Source organism: Aptenodytes patagonicus, chromosome 3, assembly GCF_965638725.1.
Source record: "Aptenodytes patagonicus chromosome 3, bAptPat1.pri.cur, whole genome shotgun sequence".
NCBI classification, from domain to species: domain Eukaryota; kingdom Metazoa; phylum Chordata; class Aves; order Sphenisciformes; family Spheniscidae; genus Aptenodytes; species Aptenodytes patagonicus.
This window is the reverse complement of record NC_134951.1, coordinates 105350721-105377719: the sequence shown is the minus strand read 5'-3', so window position 1 is coordinate 105377719 and position 26999 is coordinate 105350721. Positions and strand designations below refer to the sequence as shown.

General features: G+C 39.8%; 1 protein-coding gene across 1 annotated transcript in view; it reads left to right on the top strand.

Moving 5' to 3' along the window:
• Window positions 1-26999, top strand: part of KCNH1 (potassium voltage-gated channel subfamily H member 1) — a 194927-nt gene that overhangs the window by 89302 nt on the left and 78626 nt on the right. Inside the window, exons 8-10 of the mRNA XM_076334496.1 lie at window positions 5611-5810; window positions 9074-9326; window positions 25770-25966. Of these exons, the coding sequence (XP_076190611.1) occupies window positions 5611-5810; window positions 9074-9326; window positions 25770-25966 (650 nt within the window). The remainder of the gene's footprint in view (window positions 1-5610; window positions 5811-9073; window positions 9327-25769; window positions 25967-26999) is intronic.

Sequence of the window (26999 nt, the reverse complement as noted above, 5' to 3'; positions counted from 1 at the left end):
ACGACAGCCTATTTTAAGGTGAGCAGATGTTTCTACTACTCTAGTCCTTGGTAGTTGCTTAAGTGGCTTCTTAGAGCAGCTGTTCCCTTGTTTATGTCTCTGACTTTCATTTCATTGCAGTTCTTGTTTTTTTGGTGATGGGAAGAGGAAAAAAAATCATGTCTCTGATGCGCTGTTGTTTAGCCCTTATCAACTGTGTCCTCACTGGTGGCCTATCCTTCTGCAGGGGAGACATTTCCATTGTAGCTGGAGCCCAGTGTGGCCCTCCTATGTCCTATCTGTCATCAGCAGGGTGATTTCAGCAAATGTGATGATGAGTGTGAGAAGATTTGCGGTAGGGTTTGACTAAGAGTTTAATAAAATTTGCTTGTGGTCTCTCATCTTTCACCCTAAAAGTCAAGTGGTTCTGCCACGTAGCTTGATGCTCATGTCCCTCATGGCCTATTCAGGCTTTCTGCTTTGCTCTTTGCCATTGAATTGATTTTCAGACTTGCTCAATTGATAGCAGCATGCCAGTTCTTTGATCTTTGCCATTGCTACTGCCTTGCTTTTGCTTGTGGGGTACCTAAGCTGAGGTGCAAATTACAAGCCGGTGGAGTGAAAGAGGAGGGAGGTGGAGCATTGTATCAGTTCTGTCTGGGAGAATAGAGAGCCGTGGGAAGAGCAGGATCTAACAGTCACTGGAACAGCATGGGGGAGAGCTCCTCTGGGAATTTACAAAGAACTTCAAAAAATGTCTTTTTCCCCAAGTTGTGAAATTCAGGAATTGATGTACATGCTAATAAGATAGTAGCAATTGTAATTTGTTTTGCACCATGTGAAAATGTTATGTAAATATATTGTGAAAATTCATAAAGTGCATAATATTAATTAGATTATGGCTAAGTTGTTTACCTTTATTCTTTACTAGCTAAATGAAATGATATCTCTATACATTGTAATAATAAAAAATAAAATGTAGATAAAAGATTACAAATAGGAAACTTTATAATATACAAAGCTTCCTAAGAAGTAGCAAATTAAGCAGCTCTGCATCTGTCTTGATAGAAAATGGGGCAACCTATTTAAATTCTGTACTATTCTAGAAGGTTATATAGATACTTGGTAAGTAAATCTTACTTTAGATGCTTTGGTTTCAAGGTGCAAGACTACAAATAATTCTATCAAAACTAGTACTGTAAACAGTTTGTTGATAGATACCTGTTCAGTTTGGTATTTGCTTGCAGACTGTAATTAACAGTTCAGCGTTTTTCTTTTAACTGCATGCTCTCTACCCATAAGTAGGCATAATTATCACTAATCAAGACCCCTAATCTCAAGCAATTATAAGCTCTTACATTGTTCTAATTGCACATTTAAAACAGTGTGTTTTTCTCATATAATTATGTTATAATCCATACAATTATTAATTTCTGCTTTTCTTTTTATCTGATCAATGTTAATTTTGTGTGACCTCACAATGTGTTATCTGAAAAACGCCTTTGAGGCATGCAATTTTTGTGGTTAATTTATGGTTATGTTTTGTCTTCAGTGAGAATTGATACAGTGCAACAGGTTTTCAAGGCTGTGCTTTCTCTCAGCCATCTATGAACTCAATAATTTGTTGTAAACTAGGAATTTGTTAGTGAAACAAAAGTGCAGTTATACATTTTAATCATCTACTATTTGTAAATCCAGGTGCTTGCTCTTTGAATAGTATTTAGGTTAGCACAGGCTACTCCTTAAGTGTGTAACAGGGGTTTGTTTTGGGTTTTTAATTGTTAAGTGGAACTAATATGCAGACAGACAGACTTTCTGGATCAGCTTTCCAGAAGGTGCAAATGAAGGCAGTTCAGTTTTAGAAAGCACTGAAAGTCTTGGGGGCAAGATGTAAGAGGTTGTTCACTAGTTGATGTTGGTCTCACTTGTTGCTGTATAGTTCTTATGTGCACATTTTGTATGCAAGGGCTTTGGGTGAGTGCATTTTGAACAAATCATCATCAATCTGATGATTCATCTCAGGAACCGCATGCAGCACTTACATCTGTAATTGGGGTAATTGCAAACCTCTCATTCTTACAGATAGAAATTCTTCCTCTTAGAATTCTAAAATCAGATCCCAGATCTTTTACTGTGGTAGCTGAGACCTACACTGACTTGTATTTATTTTTCTATTCTTATTTGTTACATCATTAAAAGTAGCAGATGATTTGGTGACCTTTCCAACCTGTCTGACCTTCATGATTCACTTGTGCGGGTAATTGGCTATTGAAATTACTATGCTTTTATCTTGACGTTATTTAAACACTGGTTTAAATGGGGTGACACAGACTGCATTGTAAATGCGTAGCCACATTGTTGGGGACAATGTGTTTTTCTTTATCTATTATCAGAAAAGAATATTAATGCCGGGGGGGGGGGGTGTGTGTGTCTCTGTCTTTTCTGAAGGATCTTGATATTCGTGGGGAGGAGGTGTTTGCTGTCTGCTTGATGTGCTGCGGCTTTGTATGCAGCGTTAGAACAGGCTATTACTTGTTCTGCAGAAGAAATTTTCTCCTTGGTTGAGGTGTAGGCATGGTTGCTACAGGCTTATTCCTGGACACAGTTCCTCAAAAACCACTGCACAGCCTCCATCCAGCTGATGCATCCAAGGAAGCTGTTGGGGTCAGATTAATTTGTGACCTTTCTGCATGGTGCACTTGTGGCCATGCTTGAGTCGAATCCATCCCACAGAAGGACATTTTCCCCTGCCACCCTCCTTCACCCCTTAAAATACTTTTCCTTAATTCCTGTGATCCCCTGCACATAGGACTGCTAAGGAGTTGATAGATTTTATAGAGTCTGTAGGGCAACACTATAAACTCTGGCCAAGGGCTCCAGGGACCTTTGGATGTTGGCATATGACCTGCATTGTTGCTGTTACAAGGCACTGGTCTAATGTCAGCATCCAATCAGTCTTGAAACAAGGATGTGGAGATTTTGCTCTGTCCTAAATTGCCCAACTTTCTTCCTGTAGTAGAGTGTGTGTTTCTGAAATCTTTCTGGGGCTGCAGTGTACTGCAGTGGGTTCATTTCATTATTCCTTTGAAAAGGAGGAAAGGCACACAGCTAGCTATTTCTATGCAGGAGAGGTCAATGTTTAATATGTTAATGTATCGACCCAATATTAGGCTGCAAAAATCCTTGGCTTTAATGTGTCTTTAATAGTAATAAAGTGGTTAGCTAAAGTGGTTAGCTAATGATAAATTAAGAATTGTAAGTTTGGGGATTTTTTTAAAAATTAATGTAGGCAGGAATAATTTTTCTTGCCAAGATAACTGTCATATTGGAGCATAGTAGCTGCAATTTGCGGTGGAAATTGCTCTAGGACTGTTCGCCTCATAATAATCAAAATGAAGAACCAAATTTCTGTTTTTTCTTTAGGCTTCATGTAGCTGGACGGTAATGGGACAGAGCGGGGACTCCATTTTACCTTTGCTGGCATAGAGCTATATGTCCCAAGATACTGAACCAGCAGGTCTCACTGTTCGCCAGAGAGCAAGAGATAGTTGTATGCGCACAAGTATGGTTGCCCAGAAATCTACAGCTAAGAATCTGCTTGTGACCCTCTTCCTAATCTGTCACCTATTTTCAGTGTTACACTGGCTGGCAGAATAACGATGTTTGTGGATGCCTTCTGCTGCTGCAGTGTGCTGCCAGTGGGACTTTGCAGTTTTGGAGGCCCTGGGTTTGGTTTCTCTTAGGGAACCTGGTAAAAGTCCGTGTAGGTAGGGCCTAAGGTAGCAATATTGTAGGGTTGTGTTTGCATCTGCATAACGGAGAGCAAAACAGGACTTAGTCTGGGAAAGGTAATGCTGTTCAACTACAAAATACTCATGGATTAAGGATTATTTATAGTAAATCTGTTTTCTAAAGCATTTCTTCATTCTTCGGTACTCATTGCATCAGACTTTCCGGTATGGTTTAGCACAGGCACAAGTTAAGGTTAAACAGAGAAATAATCTATACATTTCTGGTTACTGTATCCCTATTCATACTCTCCAATTTGCACATTTTTATATATATATTTATACCTGTCTGTACAGAGGGGTAGCTGGAAAAGGGGAGAGCTGGTCTCTACAGGAACTCATAAAAAGAAGTCATACAGCGTCAAGAAGGAATTGTGTAGAGAATCAGCAGTGTAAAGGCCTTGAGTAAGCCTAAATTTAAATCGCATCTCTCGATCAGAGAAAAGACAGTCCTATAAGTTTCTCTTGCACATTATCAAAGGGTTTCTGTTGGTCATAAAACCCTAAAGCATCTTAGCTGGCTTAAGGATATCTGCCTATAACACTGACCTGAACAAATAGCTGTATTCTCAAAGGAATGAATGGAATGAGGAAATACATATTTTTTGTTTCCCCAAAAAAAGAGGGGGTGAGGGGGGAAATAAACAGCAAAAAGGGGTATTTAGATAAGGCAAAATATTCTCTTATTTTTTTTATAAATATGACTTCTCAATTATTTATTTTTATCTTGAGTGGAATAGATACTGACAATTTGGTGCCTGTTTTGGGGGACAGGAAATGATAAAGAGGAAGAACTTCCTCAGCAAGCCAGAGCACTTGTGGTTATCAGCTCATCTGCCATCTAACTCTTCCTCTCCCTCTACAGCCAGCCTCTCACTTATCACTGACCTGATTCATAATATAGGAAAGCTCCCTTTGAGGCTTCCTCTCCTTCCCTTTCTTTCAGGGCTGGATTGGCTGGAAGAGCCTCAGCCCCAGCCTCTGCAAGCCATCAAATCAAAACATGACCATTGAGACTTCCACCAGCCTGCTGTTCTGTCTTGGGCTTCAGCAGGTGGATCTTCTCAAGTCCTGTGTGTTTTTATCTGCTTCTCTCCACACCTGGAAATACTGCCTTTTTTAATTTCTCGTGTTTATTCTTAAACCCATCTTGATGAACCAGCTGGCTTCATAACTATACTGAATGAAGTCAGAAGGGCTGTGCAGCATTTGGTCTGTGTTTGAGGGCTCCAGCTCTTGCCTCAGGCCTTGCTGTTCTTCTGCCTGAAGAATATAAAACATAATGTGACTTTTTATGTATTATTAAACTTACATCTATAAATCACTGACCCATGGTAGCTGTTTATTACATATTCCATCTTCTGCTTTGATGCATTGTTATTGTCACACTGAGGTGGGTAATGGTGACTCGGCTTACTACTGTGGTAATGCACTTAAAGCTTGGAAATCTGTCACTGATGGCATTTCAACACAGGCGCTCTAAACCAGAGATGAAATTTTAAAGTATTTGCTGTCAGGTTATTTGTTTTAAAATTCTTGTGTCTTCTGTTGTGGTTTTGTAAGGGTTTGGATACTACTGAATTGTTTGATGGACAAAGACAAATAGTTGTGTTTCAGCAACTCTGTGTTGCAGGACTCACCATCACAAAAGTGGGTGGTGGTCCTCAGTCTGTAGTGTTGAAGGTGACCTATAAAATGCTTGTGCTCATCAGGCCTTCCTAAAAAGCACCGATATTGCATGCATTTCTATCGGCCTGGCATTTCCAGTCTTAAAGCGCAGTGGAACACAGGCTGATGACCACAACTTATGTGTTATACCTATTGTTTTTCTTCTTTTTTACAGCCCTTCTGTATGCAACCATTTTTGGAAATGTGACAACCATATTTCAGCAAATGTATGCTAATACAAACAGATATCATGAAATGCTGAACAGTGTCCGGGACTTTCTAAAGCTCTACCAAGTCCCTAAAGGACTGAGTGAACGTGTGATGGATTACATCGTTTCCACCTGGTCAATGTCCAGAGGAATAGATACTGAAAAGGTAAGTAAATTAAACTGCAAGGAAACAAGTCACATCCTGAAAGTATTTCATTAAAATAAACAGGAGGTACTTTCTTAGTAAAGAAGAGAAATATTCTTTAAGTAGTTCCAAGTAGTAGCTTCCCTTAAACTTTCAAATACAGTATTTCACCTATTCTGTCATACTGACATATGTTAGTGGTAAAAGTATGTACGTGTTGCTGCTGATATGTCATGAAATAGTATAAAAATGAAGGAAAGAGCTTGGTTTTCAGTAAACAAAGAAAATAACTAAATGAAAAGTTCCAAGTTCTAACACAACCTCAGAATTTCTTCAGATGAGATTTTTTTGCAATATTTCTGTTGTGTGAAGTGGGCCTGAATACAGAGTAGAATTTGTTTTGTCTTTGTAGAATTTGAACGTAATATTCCATGTGCAAGTTAAAGATATTAATGAAAGCTGGAAGTCATTACTGTAATAATAATGTATTGTTTGAAATCTGCCTCATGTGAGGCAAATGTTATCATCCTAATTCATTGAATTTACAAGTAAATTCCCATTGTGTCTTTTAAAATAATAAATGGCCCTTCACCAGAACAAATGTACAAAAGCAACTACTTGCTGCTTTCGTATTAGTTGCCAGCTTTTATGGAGATAGATACTTGTTTTTCTTCTGCTTGTAAAGAGATGTGATTTGTGGGGTGGTTCATTCAGGAGATCATACCAGTGCTCCGGTCACCAGCCTTCTGGTTCGCGGCTTAATTTAGTATTCTAAACTGTAGATGATGCAGTTAAAGAGCAAACAATCTCATTTCTGCCTAGCTGTTAAAGCATCGTTATGAAAGAGTAGAACAGATGTGGTCTTGCACTGGGCTGTCTGGAGACCAATAGGTACACAGGGTACTGTTTGCTTTCTAAATGGTCTTCAGCATATCTGCCATTTAGATGCCAGACCATGATTCTGGGAAGCACTGTCCGTCATACTAGCTTTCAGAAAGAAGTGGTATTTTAGTATTGGATGGTGCTGCTTAGAAGCTGCTCTGCCTGTTTTCTCACAAAGTGTCTTTGTGCGGGGTTATGGGTTTGAGGTAGGTATATTTGAGGAAGGTGGAGAGACAACATCTGAGGATACATAGTGTAATGAATGCTGGTGCTTTCATTCACCCCCCAGTACAAGCTCCTCTCATCATTTTAACAAAGCAATAAGAAAAAATTGCTATGTAAAACATGTTTCTTTTAGCTTATCTTCAAAGTTCATTCTTGGCTTCCTCTGATAAGGAGAGAAATGCTTTAAGAATGCCTTTGGAGGCAGCAGGATAACCAAACCAAGCACAACTCACTGTAGCCTTTAAGAACTATCCTAATAAACAGGAAAAATTCTCCAATTATCAGGACATCAAAGAGCATAATATGGTGTTGCTTTCAATAACTGGTGTGTTCATAGTTGAACTGCCAGTAGCGATGACTGTAAAACCAAGAAATCAACTTTCATCTGCATAGCAAAAACTAGCAGATATAAGACTAATGGCTGTGCCAATCCATAAACTCTCAGGTCTGAGTCTGTTGGTTTGATGCCTGTGTATAACTTCTAGGATGTCATGCAATGAATAAAACATGTATTGCTCCTGTGACAGAACAGTGGTAGTTGTGCTGCTGTGTAATGCAGTGCAGCTTTCTACAGATGAGGCAGATATTTAAAGATGAACTTAGCACAGAATCAATCTTCTCACTATTTTGTAGGCCACAAATTTGTCAGTTCAGTGTTAACTGCAGGCATGCCAAGGAGTGAATAATCAGCTAAAAGCAAAGTCTGTAAGTCTAGAAAATGCCAGTATAACAAAATTTAATCAAGAGCTGCTGAAAGATTCTAAAATTAATCCATGAAGATATTTCTTACCTCCCATACAAATGAAAGTCTTCTGCCATTTGTCTGTAACTCTCAAATGTCTTTAATCCCTCTTTATTTTTGTGAAATCTGGAGGCAACTTCTCTAAATGGAGAATGGAAAATGAGTTAACTTCCTCTTAGACTGGGAAACCAAGGAGTTTTTGGATAAGAGCCTCATTTTAAACGTTCTCTTGTGTCTTCAGGTTTTCTTACTCCTATTTCTATTAAAACAACCCTTTTTGTGTGTGATATTCAAGTAACTGTGAAGTGTATGTGTGTCTAATTCCAGTGCCAAACTTTGGCAAGCATCTGCAAATACAGAATGTTTTTGTTGCCAGAGTAAATGAGATAATTGCAATGACAGCTATGGCTGCTGTCTGTGTTCCATGTTAAATGCTGGTCTTGCTGCCCTAACCCATTCTTGTGAGCCTGGAAAACTGAGAACTGGCAGGTTCGGCTGTTGCTCGCTGTGAGGCAGAGAGAGATCATCCCTGAATGCCCTACACTTCAGCACTATAGAAATATATCTCTTTCAGAAGTAATATCCATAATAACAGGTCTGCTTGGAGGTGGGCCAAAGGTGATGATGTTGGTGGTAGAGTCATTTGCCTTTGGAGTAGCGAGTGTAATATCTGGAACCAGTGCCGTGCACAGTTATGAGCTTGGTTCTCTGCTCAGATCTTGCACAGAGCCCATAGTGAGGTGTAGGCATAGCCATAGTGCTTGCTACGTTACCTTTATGTTTTCCAGGAGTGTTTGCATTGAAGCAGCCATCTCTTTCCATCCAGGAAAATGTGTGGGAGTAACTCTGAAGCTCACCCAGAGCGCTCCTTAATTGGATGGAATAGTTAGTACTGAGAAAAAAAAAAATGAGGCAGACTTATGCTACTCAATGTTTTTCTCAAATAATACATCCTGAGATGTAGTTCATCACAGACTATCCTCCAAGGATTTTGTCATCCCAAAACCCTGTTCATGTTATGTGTTTCTAGTGTTTTTGTCAGGAACTTTTGATCTGTACATATGGTAGTAATTCTGTATTCTTTCCACTCGGCTGTCTGTATTATATTAAAAACCTTCAGAAATGGCCCTGACTGGTACCCCCTGTGCTAAGCATCAGTTTGTGTAATCTTAGGAGCACACATCATGAATTGCTGTGAGGAACATTGCATTTGGAAGATCAAAAGTTGCCCAACACAGTATCATACCTTAAAGTCCCTTCTTGTGTGAAGAAAAAACCTGTTACTGCCACTGAGGGGTGAATTTGAATACCTGCAAATCTCAATATTTTATATGAAGGAGGAAAGTAGTTCTTAAACGCTGTGTAGTGAACTAGGGATAATCATGTGGCACATGTAAGCCATGCACAGGAATTGATTGCCTAATTTCCTTCATAGGTTTTGCAGATATGCCCTAAGGACATGAGAGCAGATATCTGCGTGCATCTGAACCGCAAAGTTTTCAAGGAGCACCCAGCCTTCAGGCTGGCGAGCGATGGGTGCCTTCGAGCGCTTGCCATGGAATTTCAGACAGTGCACTGTGCCCCGGGAGATCTGATCTACCACGCCGGCGAGAGCGTCGACAGCCTTTGCTTTGTGGTTTCGGGGTCTTTGGAAGTAATCCAGGATGATGAAGTTGTTGCTATATTGGGTGAGTTTCACAGCTGATAATATGCGTTGTACACTAATACAGATGCATAGAGCATTCTTATAGCCTCTTCTACTCAAGCACTTAACTCACTCTTTTAAAAGCTTCAGTCAAGTTAGGTTTGCCACAGCCTGGTAAGGTATATTTTAATGAACTTGTCAGCTGTGTTGTGTTAGATGTTTATTGTCTGGAAAAATCAAAAGAGAGAGGAAAAAAAACTTGCTTAATGTCAGGCAGGAGCATTGCCTAGAGTCATTGACTTGTCCTTCCTGTTCCACATACGTAAATAGGAAGGGCAATCATCTCATCTCCAGACTGCTTCAACCCTATTTCTTCTGGTCAATGGAAGCTGCACTTGACCACTGGGATCCTGGTCATTCTTGGGGTTTTCCCTGTCTTGCCACATCTCTCTTCATTAGAAATTCCATTGAGGACTTCAGAAAACTTTTTTTTTTTAAAGTTCCTGGCTTCTCTGCCTCCCTCCCACCCCCTGTTAATAATCCACTTTTGCTGAATATTTTCCAATTAGCTTTATTTAAGATCTCATGTTGAAATAATATTTATCTCTTTTAAAGTCAAAGTAATATAAAAATTTAAAGCCGATTTGTGTTAACTTGGAATGACAGCTTTAGGTTGGAGGCATTGAAAAGAAGCTGAGAGTGGTGTGAACAACATTCTGAGGCAAAGCTAGGAGAAAAGAGCGTGATAATCCAATAAAGGTAGATGAATTATGGGGTGGCTGGAGCATTGAGGAGGTGATACTTATCATTTGATTCTGTCAGACCCTTTTGTGATAAGGTAAATTCTCATGGGAGCTTAATCCAGTACCTGTCACTCATAGCAGCCTGGAAAAAGAGAAGAAAACAGCTTGGTAATCTTTCTGAACACATACGCCCAACTCTCCTAAGAGGAATGCCTACTGGAAAATGAGGGGGCTAATAAATACACTGAGTTCAGTTTTTCTCTACTTTTGAACAGGATTGCATATATAGCATAGGGTGAATTTAGTGTCCTGGGGAATCAAGTTCATAATATTTTGTGCCAGACAAGAAACCAAAAAGGTGAAAAGTAGGGGGATAACCTATTCTCTTTTGTTCTGGAATTGCCTGTGCTGTTCAGTGCTATATGATACTAGCAACTTCTGCTTTTCTAAGTTGCACATCAAGAAATTACTACCTTTTGCCATGTTGAACTCTCATGAATTAACATGGCAAATGTAGAACAAACTAAAGCCTCTCGGTTTGCGTCACCTTTTATCCCATAATGCCTCCTCCTGTGTCCATCACAAGAAGAAAACCTCAAAACATCTTGCTGCTCTATTTAATCAGTATAGGTAAAAAGCATTGAAATAGGATTTTTTAAATGTCCTTTAAAAATACAAATCTTCTTTTCATCTTTACCAGTAACTTCCATGTTTTATCATAATACTCAGTTTAGAAAACACTCGGCCTAGATTCCTTGAGAAATCAGTGTTAAGGAAACCTGAACCCCTAATCTCCTGCTGCAGAGCGATAGCTACAGGTAAATGAGGCTGATCCCTTGGTATCTGAATGCATAGAAATATTTCGTTATTGCTGTTCTCCTGGTACAGTAACTATTGATCCTCTTCCCTCCACACCTTTATTTTTTTGGAATTTGGAGTCCGTTTTCTGGCTTGCGCTAAAGTTGATGAGCTCTGTCATTTTCTGTCTAAACATTGTAATCAGAGAGGAAAGTAAAATGAAGTGGGATCTCTTTGTGATTCTGTGAGACTTCATTTTGGATAAACGTGTATCAATTTTTGTGTTTCAGTTTCTGGACTAAGGAATCCCTTTCCACACGTGTGTACCTTCCTCCCCCAGGCTATGAAGCCTTCTGTTGAAGGCTTCTCTATCCTGATGAGAAATGATGTGGTTACCTAAGTTTTTCACTATTCTAAATCAGTTGGACTTTCTTCTCCTTCAGCATTGCATAATGTAACCACCACATTACCGAAGGATGCTGCAGGAGATGGGTCAGGATTTCCTCCTTAACTTCTTTGTACTCTCAGTATTCTTATTTGTAGAATAGCAATGATTTTTTTTTTTAAATTTCATGTTCAGCTAAACTTGTCAAGTTCTTGACAAAAGTACACCAGATAAAATGAGGCACTACAAGGTGGGGGGGGGGAAGTCTACATTGTACAAGAAACATGATTGTTGCTGATCGTTCAGCCAGAACAGCCTATGCCATAAGTTTTGTTTACCAAGCACAAGTAAGCATAGCTTATGAACATCAGGCATGTAACAGCAAACCATGTGAGGAATTCTGTAGGGTAATTTCAGTTAACAGGTATGTCAGAGAGACCGTAATCTTCTCTGACATTCTTGAAATAAAAAATAAAAAATAAGTGCATAAATTATTCAAGGTGAATTATTTGCTCAGCTTTAGCTGTCACTTAATAAAGCAGCCTTTGTAATTTGCAATGTAGCCTGTATCTTCCTTACAATGGAGAAATAAATTGCATCTCTAAATTAGTCTGTGACTGCCGTACAGCATTACATAAACCAAAGGCAAACTACACTTAATCCTTAAAGGATCCAATTCATATGAAACATTTTCAAGTTCTTGAAATCACTTAGCCTTGCAGACTAGCATATAAAAGTGTATTGTGTAGCCCTGGAATTTGGAGCGTATTGTGCACACTTGTATAATATCCTTCCAGACCAGTTCTGTGTAATACCGAAGAGATGGGTATATTCTCAGTTCAGGCTTATGTTCTTATAACAAAGCACTGACTTTGATTGACTTGGATTAACACGAGTACTGAGTTGGAAGAAATTGCACACAGGCCAGCAGTGAAAAAATGTACATTTTTTTTGTGTCCCCTAAGATTGCCTTCCCCATTAATTTGACTTAGAGACAAACACAAAAATGAGTAAATTTAAAAAAAAAATTTCTCTGCAATGTTTACAGTAAAAATTTAAAGAAACTGACACTTTTTGTATGAAGTTTGATTTGTTGGGATGAAAGATGTATTTTTGAATTCTATCCAAAATTTCTGCTGAAATAAATTACTGATGTTCATGCAACACAATCTTTGGATTTGATGTGTCAAAGAAACAAAAACAAAAAAGTAGAACATTACCTTTAAGCCAGGTGATTGATTTATTTGCGATTCATTCTAATACAAATGGGTCAGAAACAGAAGACAGCAAGAAAAGCCACTGTGCTACTATGGTTTGTATGTAATACTATGTATTACACTGTGCTAATGTGTAAGTATATGAGTGGGATTATGCAGAAGTGAAGATTAGCTAGTGGGAAGCTGCTCGGATGAAATACAATTCTGTTTTCTGTAGTTCACTGTTCTTCCATTTACACTGTTGTTGTGGCGTAGGGTGAAGCGCTGACATACAACTCAGCACTTTGTGGAAGATGGAGACAAATCACACAGTCCCTGCCCTGCAGAGAAATGAGCAAAGCACAGGTCATGCAGGACTTCCATTAAGAGACTGTTTTCAACTTGGCTTTGCTTTTAACTTTTCTAAGCCTTCCCATTTGGGCTGATGCTGCTTTATCCATCTGAGACTGACATATCTTTTTGAACTACTCTTGCTTAAAAATTTACCCATTTATCCAAATGTAGTTAGAGAAAATGGGTTGTTTTGTCACTGTTAAAAACAATCAACCATTTACATGCACTTCATTTGGCAGCTCTAGCTTCTCTGCTTTGGAGCAGACCTTTCAGGCTGAGACACTGACCATCTGAAAACCTGACCTTATCGCAGGTCTTTGAAAAGTTAAAATTTACTCATGCTCAGGAGAGATTTGCTACATCTTAATTTAATGAATATCTTCTTAAAAGATTCCTCCTGAATTGAATGTGTCCCCAGGCAGGGACCATAAGGTCTGGCTGCAGCTTTCTTTGAAAAATGCGGGGGGAAAAAGGATTGTAGTAGAAGCGTGAAATAAGCCTGCATAGCTAGTTGTTGTTTCTTAATTTAGGGAAGCTTGAAGACCTAAACTGTCTTTCAGTGCACTTTTTTTTTTTTTTACACTATGAAGGTACACATTTCTTTAGTGCAGTGTGAGAAAGTAGATTGTTTGGAACTGCGGTAATCAAGAAGCTAATGTTAGAAGTCCAGCTGAGCAGATGGTATGCCATTGCTGGGGCTAGCAGGGTACTTCCTTGGTCCTTCAGCCTTTCAGTCTGAACCTTTTTAATCTCTCCTCACCATTGCTAGAGGGAAGTGCTAGTTCTTGTGTTACATCTCCAATTGCATGTGTGCATAGAAAATTTAATGAAAATTATAGAAAATAATGGCATAGTAGCAAAACTAACTTTTTGTAAGTATTTTCTGGAAATACACAGAAGAACTGGATAGGAGGCCTTGTTAGAAAAGGATTTATATTGTGTTAATGTGTATGTACAAATACCTGAATGACCAAGTGTTGTGGTTTAACCTCAGTCAGCAACTAAGCACCGTGCAGCTGCTCGCTCACTCCCCCCCACCCGGTGGGATGGGGGAGAGAATTGGAAGAGCACAAGTGAGAAAAACTCGTGGGTTGAGATAAAAACAGTTTAATAATTGAAATAAAATGATAATAATAATAATACACAAAGCAAGTGATGCACAGTGCAATTGCTCACCACCCGCTGACCGATGCCCAGCCAGTGCCCGAGCAGCGGCCCCCCCGGCCAGCTTTCCCCAGTTTATGTACTGAGCATGACGTCACATGGTGTGGAATGTCCCTTTGGCCAGTTTGGCTGTGCCCCCTTCCAGCTTCTTGTGCACCTCCAGCCTTCTCAGTCGGTAAAGCATGGAAAACTAAAAAGTCCTTGGCTAGTGTAAGCACTGCTCAGCAACAACTAAACCATCGGTGTGTTATCAACTTTGTTCTCATCCTAAATCCAAAACACTGTACCAGCTACTAGAAAGGAAATTAACTCTATCCCTGCCGAAACCAGGACACCAAGAAAACCATTTTTGATCTTACTAGAAAATAATAAATTCTAAGTTAGATATGACTGACATAATTGTACTCCAAGATTGAACAGAAAATCCCTCTTCTCTAGGAAATCTGAAGGAAGCAAGTGATTCTTGGACTCAGGTTGGTTCCAAGCCTTTCTGCTTGAAATTGGGGTAATCTCTGAAATTTAGGAAAACATTCCAGTAAAAGGCTAGAGAGAGGAAGGAGAAGACCCTTGAAATTAGGATGACAGGCTTTTTTCTAGATAGCGTTGGGCAAAGCAGTGCCTTGTCCTTAAATTTTTAGACTACTGCAAAATTTGTCAATTAATGACCTCCAAAGGGCCTGGCTGAGCAGCAGATCTTCACTTACGTGAATTGGTCAGAGTTGATGATCCCTGCAAGGGGGCCCTGTGTGTGTGGTTGGTAAGACTGGAGGTTAGTCTTGCAGACTTGATTAGAGATTGGGAGCCTTTAAGCCTTTATTTAGCAATTAAAAAAACAAAGCCTTGAAAACCACTGTGGTCTTCAGAGCTGAGCAATGGATGAGAAAAAATAACATTTACTAGAATGTTTAGTTAAAAAGAAAAAACAAAACCCCCACACAAAGCAGTTTATCCCAAGAGTAAAGCAGTTTATCCCAAGCGTTGCATCCCAGCTCTTCTGCATTTGTTATGTTCTTGCTATCCTTATTTGAGCTAAAAACTTTCAAAAGAATAAACTTTTTTATCGACTTTTGGTTTAGGAAAGAGTATTAGCCATAGAATCATAGAATATTCTGAGTTGGAAGGGACCCATGAGAATCATCGAATTCAACTCCTGACTCCACAAAGGGCAAGTAAAGTGAATGAAATAGGAAGGGAAATCAAGGTAGTGATTTATTATGAGAAAGGAAAATTATTGCCTTCCACAAGGACAGTTTGCTGTTGCTATTCCTTTTGCTGCTATCAAAGCTGAAGGGAAATAACAGAATGTAGATATTACAGAAGTATGAAAGTATGTAGTAAGAGAATGTCAAAGAACGGGAATTTATAGTCTAGACCTGGCTGCCCCCTTCACCATCAGGGAGAAAGTGGGATATATCACTTTTTTGGGAGTGGAGAAGAGTGCAAAGGATGCACATAGATTTACTTTTAAGATCACATTTTAGTTGAGGAAGTGAAAATTGGATGTCCCTGAAATACAGATCTCTTTATTGTTATTTACAAAGCTATAACGTTGACAAGATTGGAGACTATGGTTTTAACATGATATTGTAGGAGAGCTTGGTGTGCCATGTTTTGTTTCAGCAGGATATTAAATGCTCCATTTGCTTTGTGTGGAGAAATTCCTGCTGATTTAATTTGATCTAATTGCAATCTTAAAGGAATGTTATAAGAATAATTGTTTGTTTTCTTTACAATTGTTTTAGCTTAGTCATTTAGCCATAAGCATTTCATTCAAATGTAGACACAAAAGGCTTGATTCAGATTTTGGTGGGACAGATTTGCATCCAGATAGGACAGTGCAAACTGCAAGGGCAACTGCACCACCGGGATGGTTTATTTTAGAGGAGGGAAAATAGCAGTGCAGAAGTATTGTCTGTATTAGAACTTCTCAGTGGAAAAGCATAGCATCTTCCATGCAATCATGTGAAGATTGCTTCTCAGCAGGCTTGAAGATGTCAGAAGTTAACTGTGCTGAGCCCAGGCTGCTATATTTAGACTGTCCCAAGTACCTGAGCTAACTCAGGTTTCCCTAAACTAAACTGCTTTGTGTACAACTCCATTTTCAGAATTTAATTGTGTGTTTTGAGGCCTGTTGTTATTTAATGCCAAGTCTTTGAAAAAGTCCCTTACTTCTCTATTTAATTTTTCACCTGAGTTTTAAATTTAGGTACACTTGCCTGTGTTAAAAATGCCAAGCTGCTGTGCTCTTAGGCTTAAGACGTAGTTGCAGGATTATGGATGGTATTAGAGTTTTCTTATTATTTTCAAAGACAGTTACCTTTGAAGGTGGCAGGATCAATAGCCCAAATGAAGTGCATCTACACCAATGCACACAGCATGGGCAACAAATAGGAGGAGCTGGAAGCCATTGTGCAGCAGGAAAACTATGACGTAGTTGCCATCACAGAAACATGGTGGGATGACTCGCACAACTGGAGGGCTGCAATGGATGGCTATAAACTCTTCAGAAGAGACAGGCAAGGAAGGAGAGGCGGTAGGGTAGCCCTGTATGTTAGGGAATGTTTTGATTGTCTAGAGCTTAATGATGGTGACGATAGGGTTGAGTGTTTATGGGTAAGAATCAGGGGGAAGGCCAACAAGGCAGTTCTCCACCACAGTGGGAGTCTGTAATAGACCACCCAACCGGGATGAAGAGGCAGATGAAATATTCTATAAGTAGCTGGGAGAAGTCTCACAATCGGTAGCCCTTGTTCTCGTAGGGGACTTCAACTTACCGGATGTCTGCTGGAAATACAATACAGCAGAGAGGAAGCAGTCTAGGAGGTTCCTGGAGTGTGTGGAAGACAACTTCCTGACACAGCTGGTGAGTGAGCCAACTAGGGAAGGTGCCTCACTGGACCTGTTGTTTGTGAACAGAGAAGGACTTGTGGGTGATGTGATGGTTGGAGGCCATCTTGGGCATAGTGATCATGAAATGATAGAGTTTTCAATTCTTGGAGAAGTAAGGAGGGGGGTCAGGAGAACTGCGACCTTGGACTTCTGGAGGGCAGACTTTGACCTGTTTAGGAAACCAGTTGACGGAGTCCCTTGGGAGGCAGTCCTGAAGGGCAAAGGAGCCCAGGAAGGCTGGACATTCCTCAAGAAGGAAATCTTAAAGGCGCATGAGCAGGCCGTCCCCATGTGCTGAAAGACGAGCTGGCGGGGAAGAAGACCGGCCTGGCTGAACAGAGAGCTTTGGCTGGAACTCAGGAAAAAAAAAAAAAGAAGAGAGTTTATGACCTTTGGAAGAAGAGGCAGGCAACTCAGGAGGACTACAAGGATGTCATGAGGTTATGCAGGGAGAAAATTAGAAAGGCCAAAGCCCAACTAGAACTAGAACCAGGGAGGTCCCAGTTGACTGGAAGTTAGCAAATGTGACACCCATCTACAAGAAGGGCCAGAAGGAGGATCTGGGGAACTACAGGCCTGTAGTCTGACCTTGGTGCCGGGAAAGGTTATGGAGCAGATCATCTTGAGTGCCACCACACGGCATGTACAGGACAACCAGGTGATCATGCCCAGTCACCATGGGTTTATGAAGGGTAGGTCCTGCTTGACTAACCTGATCTCCTTCTATGACAAGGTGACCTGCTTAGTGGATGAGGGAAAGGCTGTGGATGTGGTCTACCTAGACTTTAGTAAAGCCTTTGACACCATTTCCCACAGCATTCTCCTGGAGAAACTGGCTGCTCATGGCTTGGACAGGTGTACTCCTCGCTGGGTAAAAAAACTGTCTGGATGTCCGGGCCCGAAGAGTTGTGGTTAATGGAGTTAAATCCGGTTGGTGGTGGGTCATAAGTGGTGTTCGCCAGGGCTCAGTATTGGGGCAGGTTCTTTTTAATATCTTTATCAATGATCTGGATGAGGGATCGAGTGCACCCTCAGTAAGTTTGCAGATGACTCCAAGTTGGGCGGGAGTGTTGATCTGCTCGAGGGTAGGAAGGCTCTGCAGAGGGATCTGGGCAGGCTGGATCGATGGGCCAAGGCTAATTTTATGACATTCAACAAGGCCAAGTGCCAGGTCCTGCACTTGGATGACAACCCTACAAGCCTGCAACGCTACAGGCTTGGGGAAGAGTGGCTGGAAAGCTGCCCGGTGGAAGAGGACCTGGGGGTGTTGGTTGACAGCTGGCTGAACACGAGCTGGCAGTGTGCCCAGGTGGCCAAGAAGGCCAATGGCATCCTGGCCTGTATCAGAAATAGTGTGGCCAGCAGGAGTAGGGAAGTGATCGCCCCCCTGTACTGGGCACTGGTGAGGCCGCACCTCGAATACTGTGTTCAGTTTTGGGCCCCTCACTACAAGAAGGATGTTGAGGTGCTGGAGCGTGTCCAGAGAAGGGCAACGAGGCTGGTGAGGGGTCTGGAGAACAAGTCTGATGAGGAGCGGCTGAGGGAACTGGGGTTGTTTAGCCTGGAGAAAAGGAGGCTGAGAGGAGACCTTATCGCTCTCTACAACTACCTGAAAGGAGGTTGTAGCGAGGTGGGTGTCGGTCTCTTCTCCCAAGTAACAAGCGATAGGATGAGAGTTAACGGCCTCAAGTTGTGCCAGGGGAGCTTTAGATTGGATGTTAGGCAAAATTTCTTCGCCGAAAGGGTTGTAAAGCATTGGGACAGGCTGCCCAGGGAAGTGGTGGAGTCACCATCCCTGGAGGTATTTAAAAGACGTGTAGATGTGGTGCTTAGGGACATGGTTTAGTGGTGGACTTGGCAGTGCTAGGTTAACGGCTGGACTCGATGATCTTAAAGGTCTTTTCCAACCTAAACGATTCTATGGTCTAATGTCACAGCATTGTTTGTGCTATTGAATAAGACTATAACGTGTCCAGCGGTGCTTTGAAAAAGGAATGACTGAAATTAAAATCCAGCTTTATCATCAGTAGTTCTATTGTACTTTTTCTATTTATAGTTTAAAGTTTTGGGGATTTTTTTAGGTTGACATATATAGGCAGGTCAGACCAGTTGCATGTTTCTATGAAGTAATTCAGTGAACATCAACTGAAGGAGCAATTTAAAAGTCTGATTTCCTCAATGCGTGTCCAAGCACACTATTAGCAAAAGAATTAGAAGTGGAGATCAGGCTAAACTTTTTAAGACATTGGCATAAAGAGGTTTACATTAATACAAAATTTTAATTTCATGGTGGATGTAGGAGCAGCACTGAAACTTTTGTTGAGGAAATATATGTTTATTCCAAATGGTGTTTTTAGACAGAGAGTATTCCTTATTCCTGTGCTCCAGACATCCAGAAAATGTAGTGTCAGTTGACATCAGGAGTTGCCTATTTTGAGACTTCAGCCAGACGTTACTTGTTCTATGTCTAACTTCTGGCAGAGCATTAAAAGTAGGAATCACCAAAGGCCCTGTCCAGTGATATCTGTAGGTGGTCTAAGACTGTGCAGGGTATTAGAGAAATAGATTTTTAAAATACTTGATGAATAACTTGCTGGGATAACTGGGGAAGAGAGGTATTCCCTGTGAATAGAGGCCTCAGTTGTGAACTTCTTGGCACTTCAAATTAATTGATTATTTTTCTACGGTTTCATGTTTTATTGTTACAGATTTATGCAACTTTGCATAATGTGGTCTTAAGTAGTCTGACACCACCACATGTGCAAGAAGTCCCCTTTAGAAGATGGTAATATCTGGCAGGTTGCTGGCAACAGTGATCTGTGATGCCCTGGCAGCTGAAATTGAGATGTGGTAGAGATGAGTCTCTCTGTTCCAGCATGTTCCTTGATATCTTAGGCTGTGTTAGGAAGGCTTGCCCATCACGCTTGTCTGCGTACTCCAAACAGAGATGTGAAGAGGTAGAAATTATAATTTAACAAAGAAATTGAACCCGGGTTTCTATAAAGGCCCTGATTTCTGGCAGGTGAACCACTGAATTAATTTTCATTTTTGTTTTGGGTAGGGTTTTGTTTCTGTTTCAGAATTTTGGAGGAAGAAGAGTAATTTTTTTTCACTGAAAAGCCAGGTTAAAAAAAATAAAATAAAAAAAATCTTCATGGAACGCTTAGTTTTCTTTGTTTTCTTCAAGTTTCAAATTAAATTTTTTCAGAGGTATGTTTCTGAAACATTGTTAAATTTATCCTCAAGGAGTTGCTAGAAATACTAAATAAAATGAAGTATACTGTAGCTATGAACTTTGTGAGGTTTTCAAAATATTTACTTTATATATTTCAGAAGGCAAAATCTACCATTTGAAACTCTTTGAATGCTTTTGTATGAAATAAAAAAAAAAAAATCAAATTTTTGGGCTTTAATGTAAACTTTAAGCTATAGCCATAACGTGAAGCTGGTTTCTAAGTCATTGGGGAATAACTCTGAGGATATTGCAATTTGAGACTCTCATATGGGTTTTTTGATCAGAGAACTAGTGCTGTCCATGCAATGACAACAGACTGAGCTGTGTTTTTCCTATTACTTAACCTATGCAAATAAATTCAAATACATTTGTGACTCTCGTTATTTGAGCTGACAACTTCCATGTCTTCTGAGTTTGTACAAACTGGCCACATATTTATAACGTTTTTTTACAGTAACCATTAAAAAGCAAATAAGGATAAATGGTTAAGATTCTGGTGAAGCCACCTAGCTTTTTGTGAATAAGCCTAGTAGGGCCCAGTTGAGGTTTTAAAAGTCGTCTTCTCATCACAGTAAGTCAAGTAGTGAAATATAATCCACGGTCTATTCAGAGAGACAAATAAACACATTAATTATAATAGAAATTTTAGCTGTAACTAATTCATGTTGTTGCTACTCATCCCTGCTCTAAAATAAATGTTTTTATTTTGTCTGTACAGTAACATGCTTCAACAGAGAAAATTGATGCAGTTGTATGGTAAACTGTCTGCAAAATGTTGCCAAGCTGTGTCTTAAAACTTGAACAGATACCCTGTGTTTCTAGTTGTGCACCAGGCAAATGACTGAAAGTGCAACTTCAGTTTATTATCACTGTAACACTTCTTTTGGTTTCTGTGGCACTGATACACTGGCTTTTTTTTCTTTCAGGTCTTATTAGAGGAAAAGAGTGATTAAAACCTCTGGTTAATGAAAAATAGTATATTCTCTGCAGTGCAGTTGGTCACTCACTTCTAATTACATGTCTCAGTTTGCGCTTGAGAAATCTTAAGAAAATCCAAAGCGGCAAATTACTTCCATGCATCATCTCCTGCCAGCTGTACTGTGTTGGAGGACCAAACTACAGGCTATTCAGTGGCTGTCAAGTTGTGCAATTTATCTGTGGGATGGATACTGAATACTTTACCTTGATGCCAAATGGTAGTTCTGCTTTTTTCTGGCTGGCAGATATTCATTGCCTTAAAACAATGCACCAGGAGGAAAAATTATTTTTGCTCTGGTGCCTCTACTTTCCTTGAATCTTTCTTCTGTCTGTAAAAGGGGAAAATTTAAATTGCATGCCTTACTCAGATAAGGAGGAGATGAGAGAAGAGAGGAGAGGGAAAGATTTTCGGTTGAAGCCAAATAGACACGTGGTGATCACAGAGGGGGTTTGACCCAAGTGTCATACTGGCTTTGAACACTAGGGGTAAATACACTGTCCTTAGTGGAATTATGCTTGAATATAGTTGGTAGGACCCTCTGACATGAACTAACTTCAGATCCTCTGGTTCTGTTCAAATCTGTTCATGAGAGGAAAAAAAAAAAGAGCAAAATCAGGCCAAGTTTTTTGTTTGTTTTTAAATTTCAGCAGCATTTTAATTGAGCAGTCCCTAGAATAGAGACCGACACACAGAGAATCTGCGTTTGCCTTTACAGCAGTTGATGTCTCCCACTGCTTGGAGGTGGAGAACAAATCCTGAGGGCGCAGGCCGGTGTGGGTGCTTCGGGGAGCTGTGCTGGGAAAGTCATCATGCAGGCGCGGCAGCCAGTGTGGATCAGCATCACAGATAACAGTATTTGCTAACACCTGATTTCCAAGATATGCTTAGTGCTGCATTGCTGCTGAGGTATCGTCAAGCAGTGTCTGGTCATTCTAGCTTATCTTTGGGTCTGCTGAGACTATGTCAGATCACAATTCTTCTATAGTTCAAACATGCAGATGAAGGCAGATCCGGAAGGGACCTGAGCTAGATTCTGGTGTTGGCTGCTGTAACAACTATTACTATTGATTTGAAAATGATTCTAACATGAATATTTTTTCTGATGTACTGAAAACCCATGGATTCGTGTGAATCCCATCCAAGTCCATACTGACTTGTAAGACCTTCAGCACATGAATCCATGGCCTCGTCTTCTCACCCAGCTGCTATCACACCAAAACTGCACCACGAATCCCAGACACCCAGAACGCAAAAGTGAACTAAGTAGGTTATCAGTCAAAATATTCCACATAGAGCCATAGTTTTTCAGAGTAGGGTGGAATATCTTCTGTCTGAGAGCTCTTCAATACTACTGTTTGTAGGAGTGAAAAACTAAGGGTTGTTCTGGTAGGCACATCAAGGCAATACAGCTGTAATGTGCGAGCGTGGTTCTTTTCTCAAACAGAATCAGCAAAACACTTGGCTAAGTTGCAATAGTCAGATCTTCATTACTGGTGCTGCTTTCAGGAGACAGAGTGGATGTGGCTTGACCTTTTGCCTGACTCAGGCTGAATTTGCAGTGGTAACAGAGAAATTATCTTTTCACTTAGAAGATTAATAGCAAATTTGATATGGAGAAAAGGTTGGGAAAGAATAAATATGGAAGCAGAAGGTGCTGGTTTTATAAGATAATTCTTCAGTGTTTAAATATATCAGGGTTTGGGGACTTGTTATTATAATTAAAACAAACAAGCAAACATAAAAGGCAGAAGACTATTTGGCTTTCTAGTGCATATTGAGCTGATGGTGGAAAAGGTCCTCAGCCCACAAATCCAGCAGGGAATATCAATGATTGATGGTAAAAGTTTAGATCATCCACTTTAAGTGGATGACAGATAGTGTTCCTGGCAAATGTCTGGAATCCAGCAAGCTGGGAATGAAAAATGCAAAGTACTGACAAACAAACAGCCATCTGCATTTCTCTAGCTTTTTAATCTTTCTTCAGAGGTAAGGTGAAATATATAAAGCCTGGAGTTATATGTAAAAGGAGGTTTTTGACTCAGGTTCTCTAATGCAGCAGATGTAGCTCCTTCATGTGCTGCTCTTGCCACCAAAGGGAAGCAGCTCCCTGGGGTGGCAGGAAACTGCAGGACGGGGAGTGTTTCGGGAGTTACAAGTAGCAAGGGGAAGCTGGGGTTGCTGCCACAGGTGAAGGACACAGTTGTGTCTTTCTGTGTTATGTGAAAAGCAGAATTAAATTTTAAAAAGAGTAAGATGTAACTAACTTCTGCTGTATGTCACTTCATATGTGGGCAAAGCGGCACCATGCTGTTTGTACTTGCATTGTACTAATTATTCTTCACGTTACTGTGGGGCAGTAAAACAATTATTGTCATTTTAAGGTAAGGAAACTTGTCTGGAGATGTTAAGAAATACGCTTAGAAACAAGCTAGAATTCCTCTCCCTTATGCTTGGACTACCAGCTCTAACTGTTGCTCATCAGTGATGGCACATTTCAATACTTGACAGATTCCAGAGCGTTAATTAAAACAGTTGTTTAGCTAATTGCCTGGAAGATTGCGAGTAAAAGCATATTTATTCCAAAGGCAAACAATCCATTTTTACCCAGTGAAGCGTATCAGTTTTTATGGTGCATAAAAATTGTTTCACTTCAATTTTGAATATATTGTGTGTTTGTCTGTCTAAAAGCCTTGTAGATGATGATCTATTTTAAGCGCATGGAAGCTTTTTTCTTAGGCCATTTTTAATGTATCTACTGAAAAAGCATATGTTTAAATAATTGAAAATGTGAAAAGTCTGCCATTAAAATGAAAAGTTGCTTACTGCACCGGGCTATTGGACTACCACCATGCTTACTGATATGCAGCCTTTGTAGTATTTCTGGATGTTGGCACTGTCCTATGTAAAGAGCCTAGAGGTGGAAGAAAGGGTATCATTGTGGTGCCTTTGCCTAACTTTGTGGGGAAAAAATGTGCTTATGGAACAGGTGGTTTCAGTGTATGTATGCATTTAAAATGGAAATATAGTCAATGCTCCTCCGAAGTGTTCAGGGACTAAACTGGTCTCTGGCAGGTGGACTGCATAGGGCTTTTGTGGAAGACTGGGAGCACCAGTCTTCCATGGTGAAGTGGAAGAACCAGTGTGAACCGCAGCTTGTTGCACTACAGCATAGCTTACCATCAGGCTGATAGCTTCTCCTCAAAGAGAAAACGCTTATCATCTAATGGAAGGGATTACGTAATGGTGGAAGTACAGCTGAAGGGCTGAGATGGGAGTTCTGGGTTTAATTTAGAAGTTTTCTTGACCTCTTTACTCATGGTAGTTCTCTTGACTTTCATATAGACTTTCATACGTGACTAGGGAATGAAATCTAAGAGGGCCCGGGTGGAGTCAATAAACTAGTATATATTTTGATGCTGTGGCTTTAAGAATTGCTACGGGCAAAGTATTACTTATAAGACAAGGGACCGTCTGGTCCATCCCTACCACAACTTGATAGACATTGTGAATGTATTTCTTTGTTGTTTGTCTTAAAAGTGATGTGCAGTGGTGATATACCACAGCAGAGGTTTCAGAGGAAAATACTGTTCAAAATAAGAACAGTGTAGTTTTTCATTATCAAGGTAGCAACTGAATATTCTTATCTTGTTAGCATTATATGTCAGAAAACGGAAAAAAAAAAGACTGTTACTCTGTGAAGGAGCTTGTAACTTTCTCCTGAACGCTCCCTTTTGTGCCCAGCCTGAGCTGGGGTATAACCGGTGAAATCCTGACTGGGGGCTGCTCCTCAGGCAGATTTTGGTATTCTTGCCCTGCGTTGTAGTGCCCAGACTGGTGCAAATGCCCTCGTTGCAGTGTTCCTCAGTAGGGGTTTCACTGGCTGCCCCAAGCTCATAGAGACAGGCACATGGGAAGGTTGTAAGGAAACGATGATGTTTTCTTTCTTCCGATGTGTAACAGCTAAATATTCTTGCCTTGTCAGTATTATCTTGGTGATAACTAACCTATACTCTTCTTGTTTTGGACTACATTGTTACCTTAAACCTCTGCTGTATTATATGGGGCACACATGCACAACTACTGAAAGATTTTGTTGCGACTTTTACCAGCTGAAAAGCATTAGAGCCGCCAGAGTTGTGAGATCTGCTCTTTTATACTGTTGTAAAGATGATGATCTAGCGAACTAGGGCAAACTTACTTTAATACTGATATGTAATAGTGTTTCGTTACAGCCTGTAACTGCACTGACGTATTATACAAGATGGTTTTATTGACACCATAGTGGGTAAAATTGTTAGCCAGATTAAGAAAACTCAACAACATAGATATAAAACAAATCCTTTGTGTGCCAGTTAAAAGAAGCAAGGGAAAAAGCATTTCCTCTTAATTAATCTCTTTGAAAAGGATCAGAAGAGAACGTGAACAAGAATGAAACGCTTTTCTTGATTTTTTTTTTTTTTAGAGGAAAACTTTTACTGATATTTAAAGGGGACTTGTCATATGAAACGCTTTTTGATTGTGATTTATTCTTATGAAATTTTGCTGGGCTGTTGTAATTAACAAAAAGATAGTGGAAAAGGTTATCAATGGAATATTTCAAAGATTTTTTTTTTTCCCAGACAGAATTTTTTTCTGACCACATAAAATAGAAGAACCTTGACTGCATAAATGAGATATATGTTCTTTTATATTTTTGGTAGAAATAGTACTGTTACTGAAAGCAATGCCGCTGCTTTTCTCTAGGCAAAGGAGATGTTTTTGGTGATGTGTTCTGGAAGGAGTCTACCCTCGCCCAGTCCTGTGCTAATGTAAGGGCTTTGACTTACTGTGATCTTCATGTGATTAAGAGAGATGCCTTGCAGAAAGTGCTGGAGTTCTATACAGCCTTTTCACACTCCTTCTCCAGAAATCTCATTTTGACCTACAACTTGAGAAAAAGGGTAAGTAGCTTTGATTTTTAACATACACCATATAAATGATCACTTTTAAGGACTGTCTGTATGAAAAAAACGAATTGCTTGAAATCTGGCATTCTTCATAGCCTCTCTTATAAGAAGGTTTTTCAGAGCTTGCTTAAGAGACTGCTAGCATGTAGAGTCAAAAGGCCATAAGTATTTATTTCAGTGCTAGTTTTATAGGGAGCTGGACTGTATATATGTGAAAGTATTTTACGTTTCTATGAAGTGGACAAATTCCAGCATATTTGCGAAGTGTCATGCACTTGTGATAAACAGTGTTCACTACTTTCTGCAACTTTAGTTTGTAAAGCAGCTAAAAAGATGTTAGGGCTGTTGCCTGAAGTTACAAGGCAAGTGGAAGGAAAGGTATGAAATCTAATATATGGAACAAAAGTCAACAACAGAAATCACAATGGAAAAGTAATGTGAACATGACTGATTCTATCAAGAGTTGTTTCTTTTAGTATCGATCACATTTTGGAATTACTTTGCTTATTTGTAATGTTTCCATTTTCTTATCCTTGACTTTTTGGCTTTTTTTCATTTCTTCCTGCGTGCCAGTTCAAGTTATTTTGTCAAACGTGAATCATCATAACCTAATATCCCATTTTAAATTCCCTGTGTAATCTTCAGTGAACCACCTCTGTAGAAATTTATTAAAACTGTAGTAGGTATAATTCAGTTGATATGATTTTATGATGCGATGTAGAAGACAATAATATTACATTGAAAATAAATATATTGGAGCACCTATACTTGCTTTAAAATATTATGATATAAAGATACTTGAGATCAGCTAAACAAATATGTTTGATAGGAGATTTTTTTTGTTCCTAAAAACAGTTCTCCATGGTAACTTCCAGGTGCCAAGTAAGTCCTAGATAAATACACCTGAAAAAATAGAAACCTTTTCATCTTTGAAGTCTGTTTTGTAAAATTAGACTTTAAGCCTAGAGTATCAATTTTTTTTAAAAAAAATTTTTTATACCTATAGTTGGCATACTGAAATTAAAAT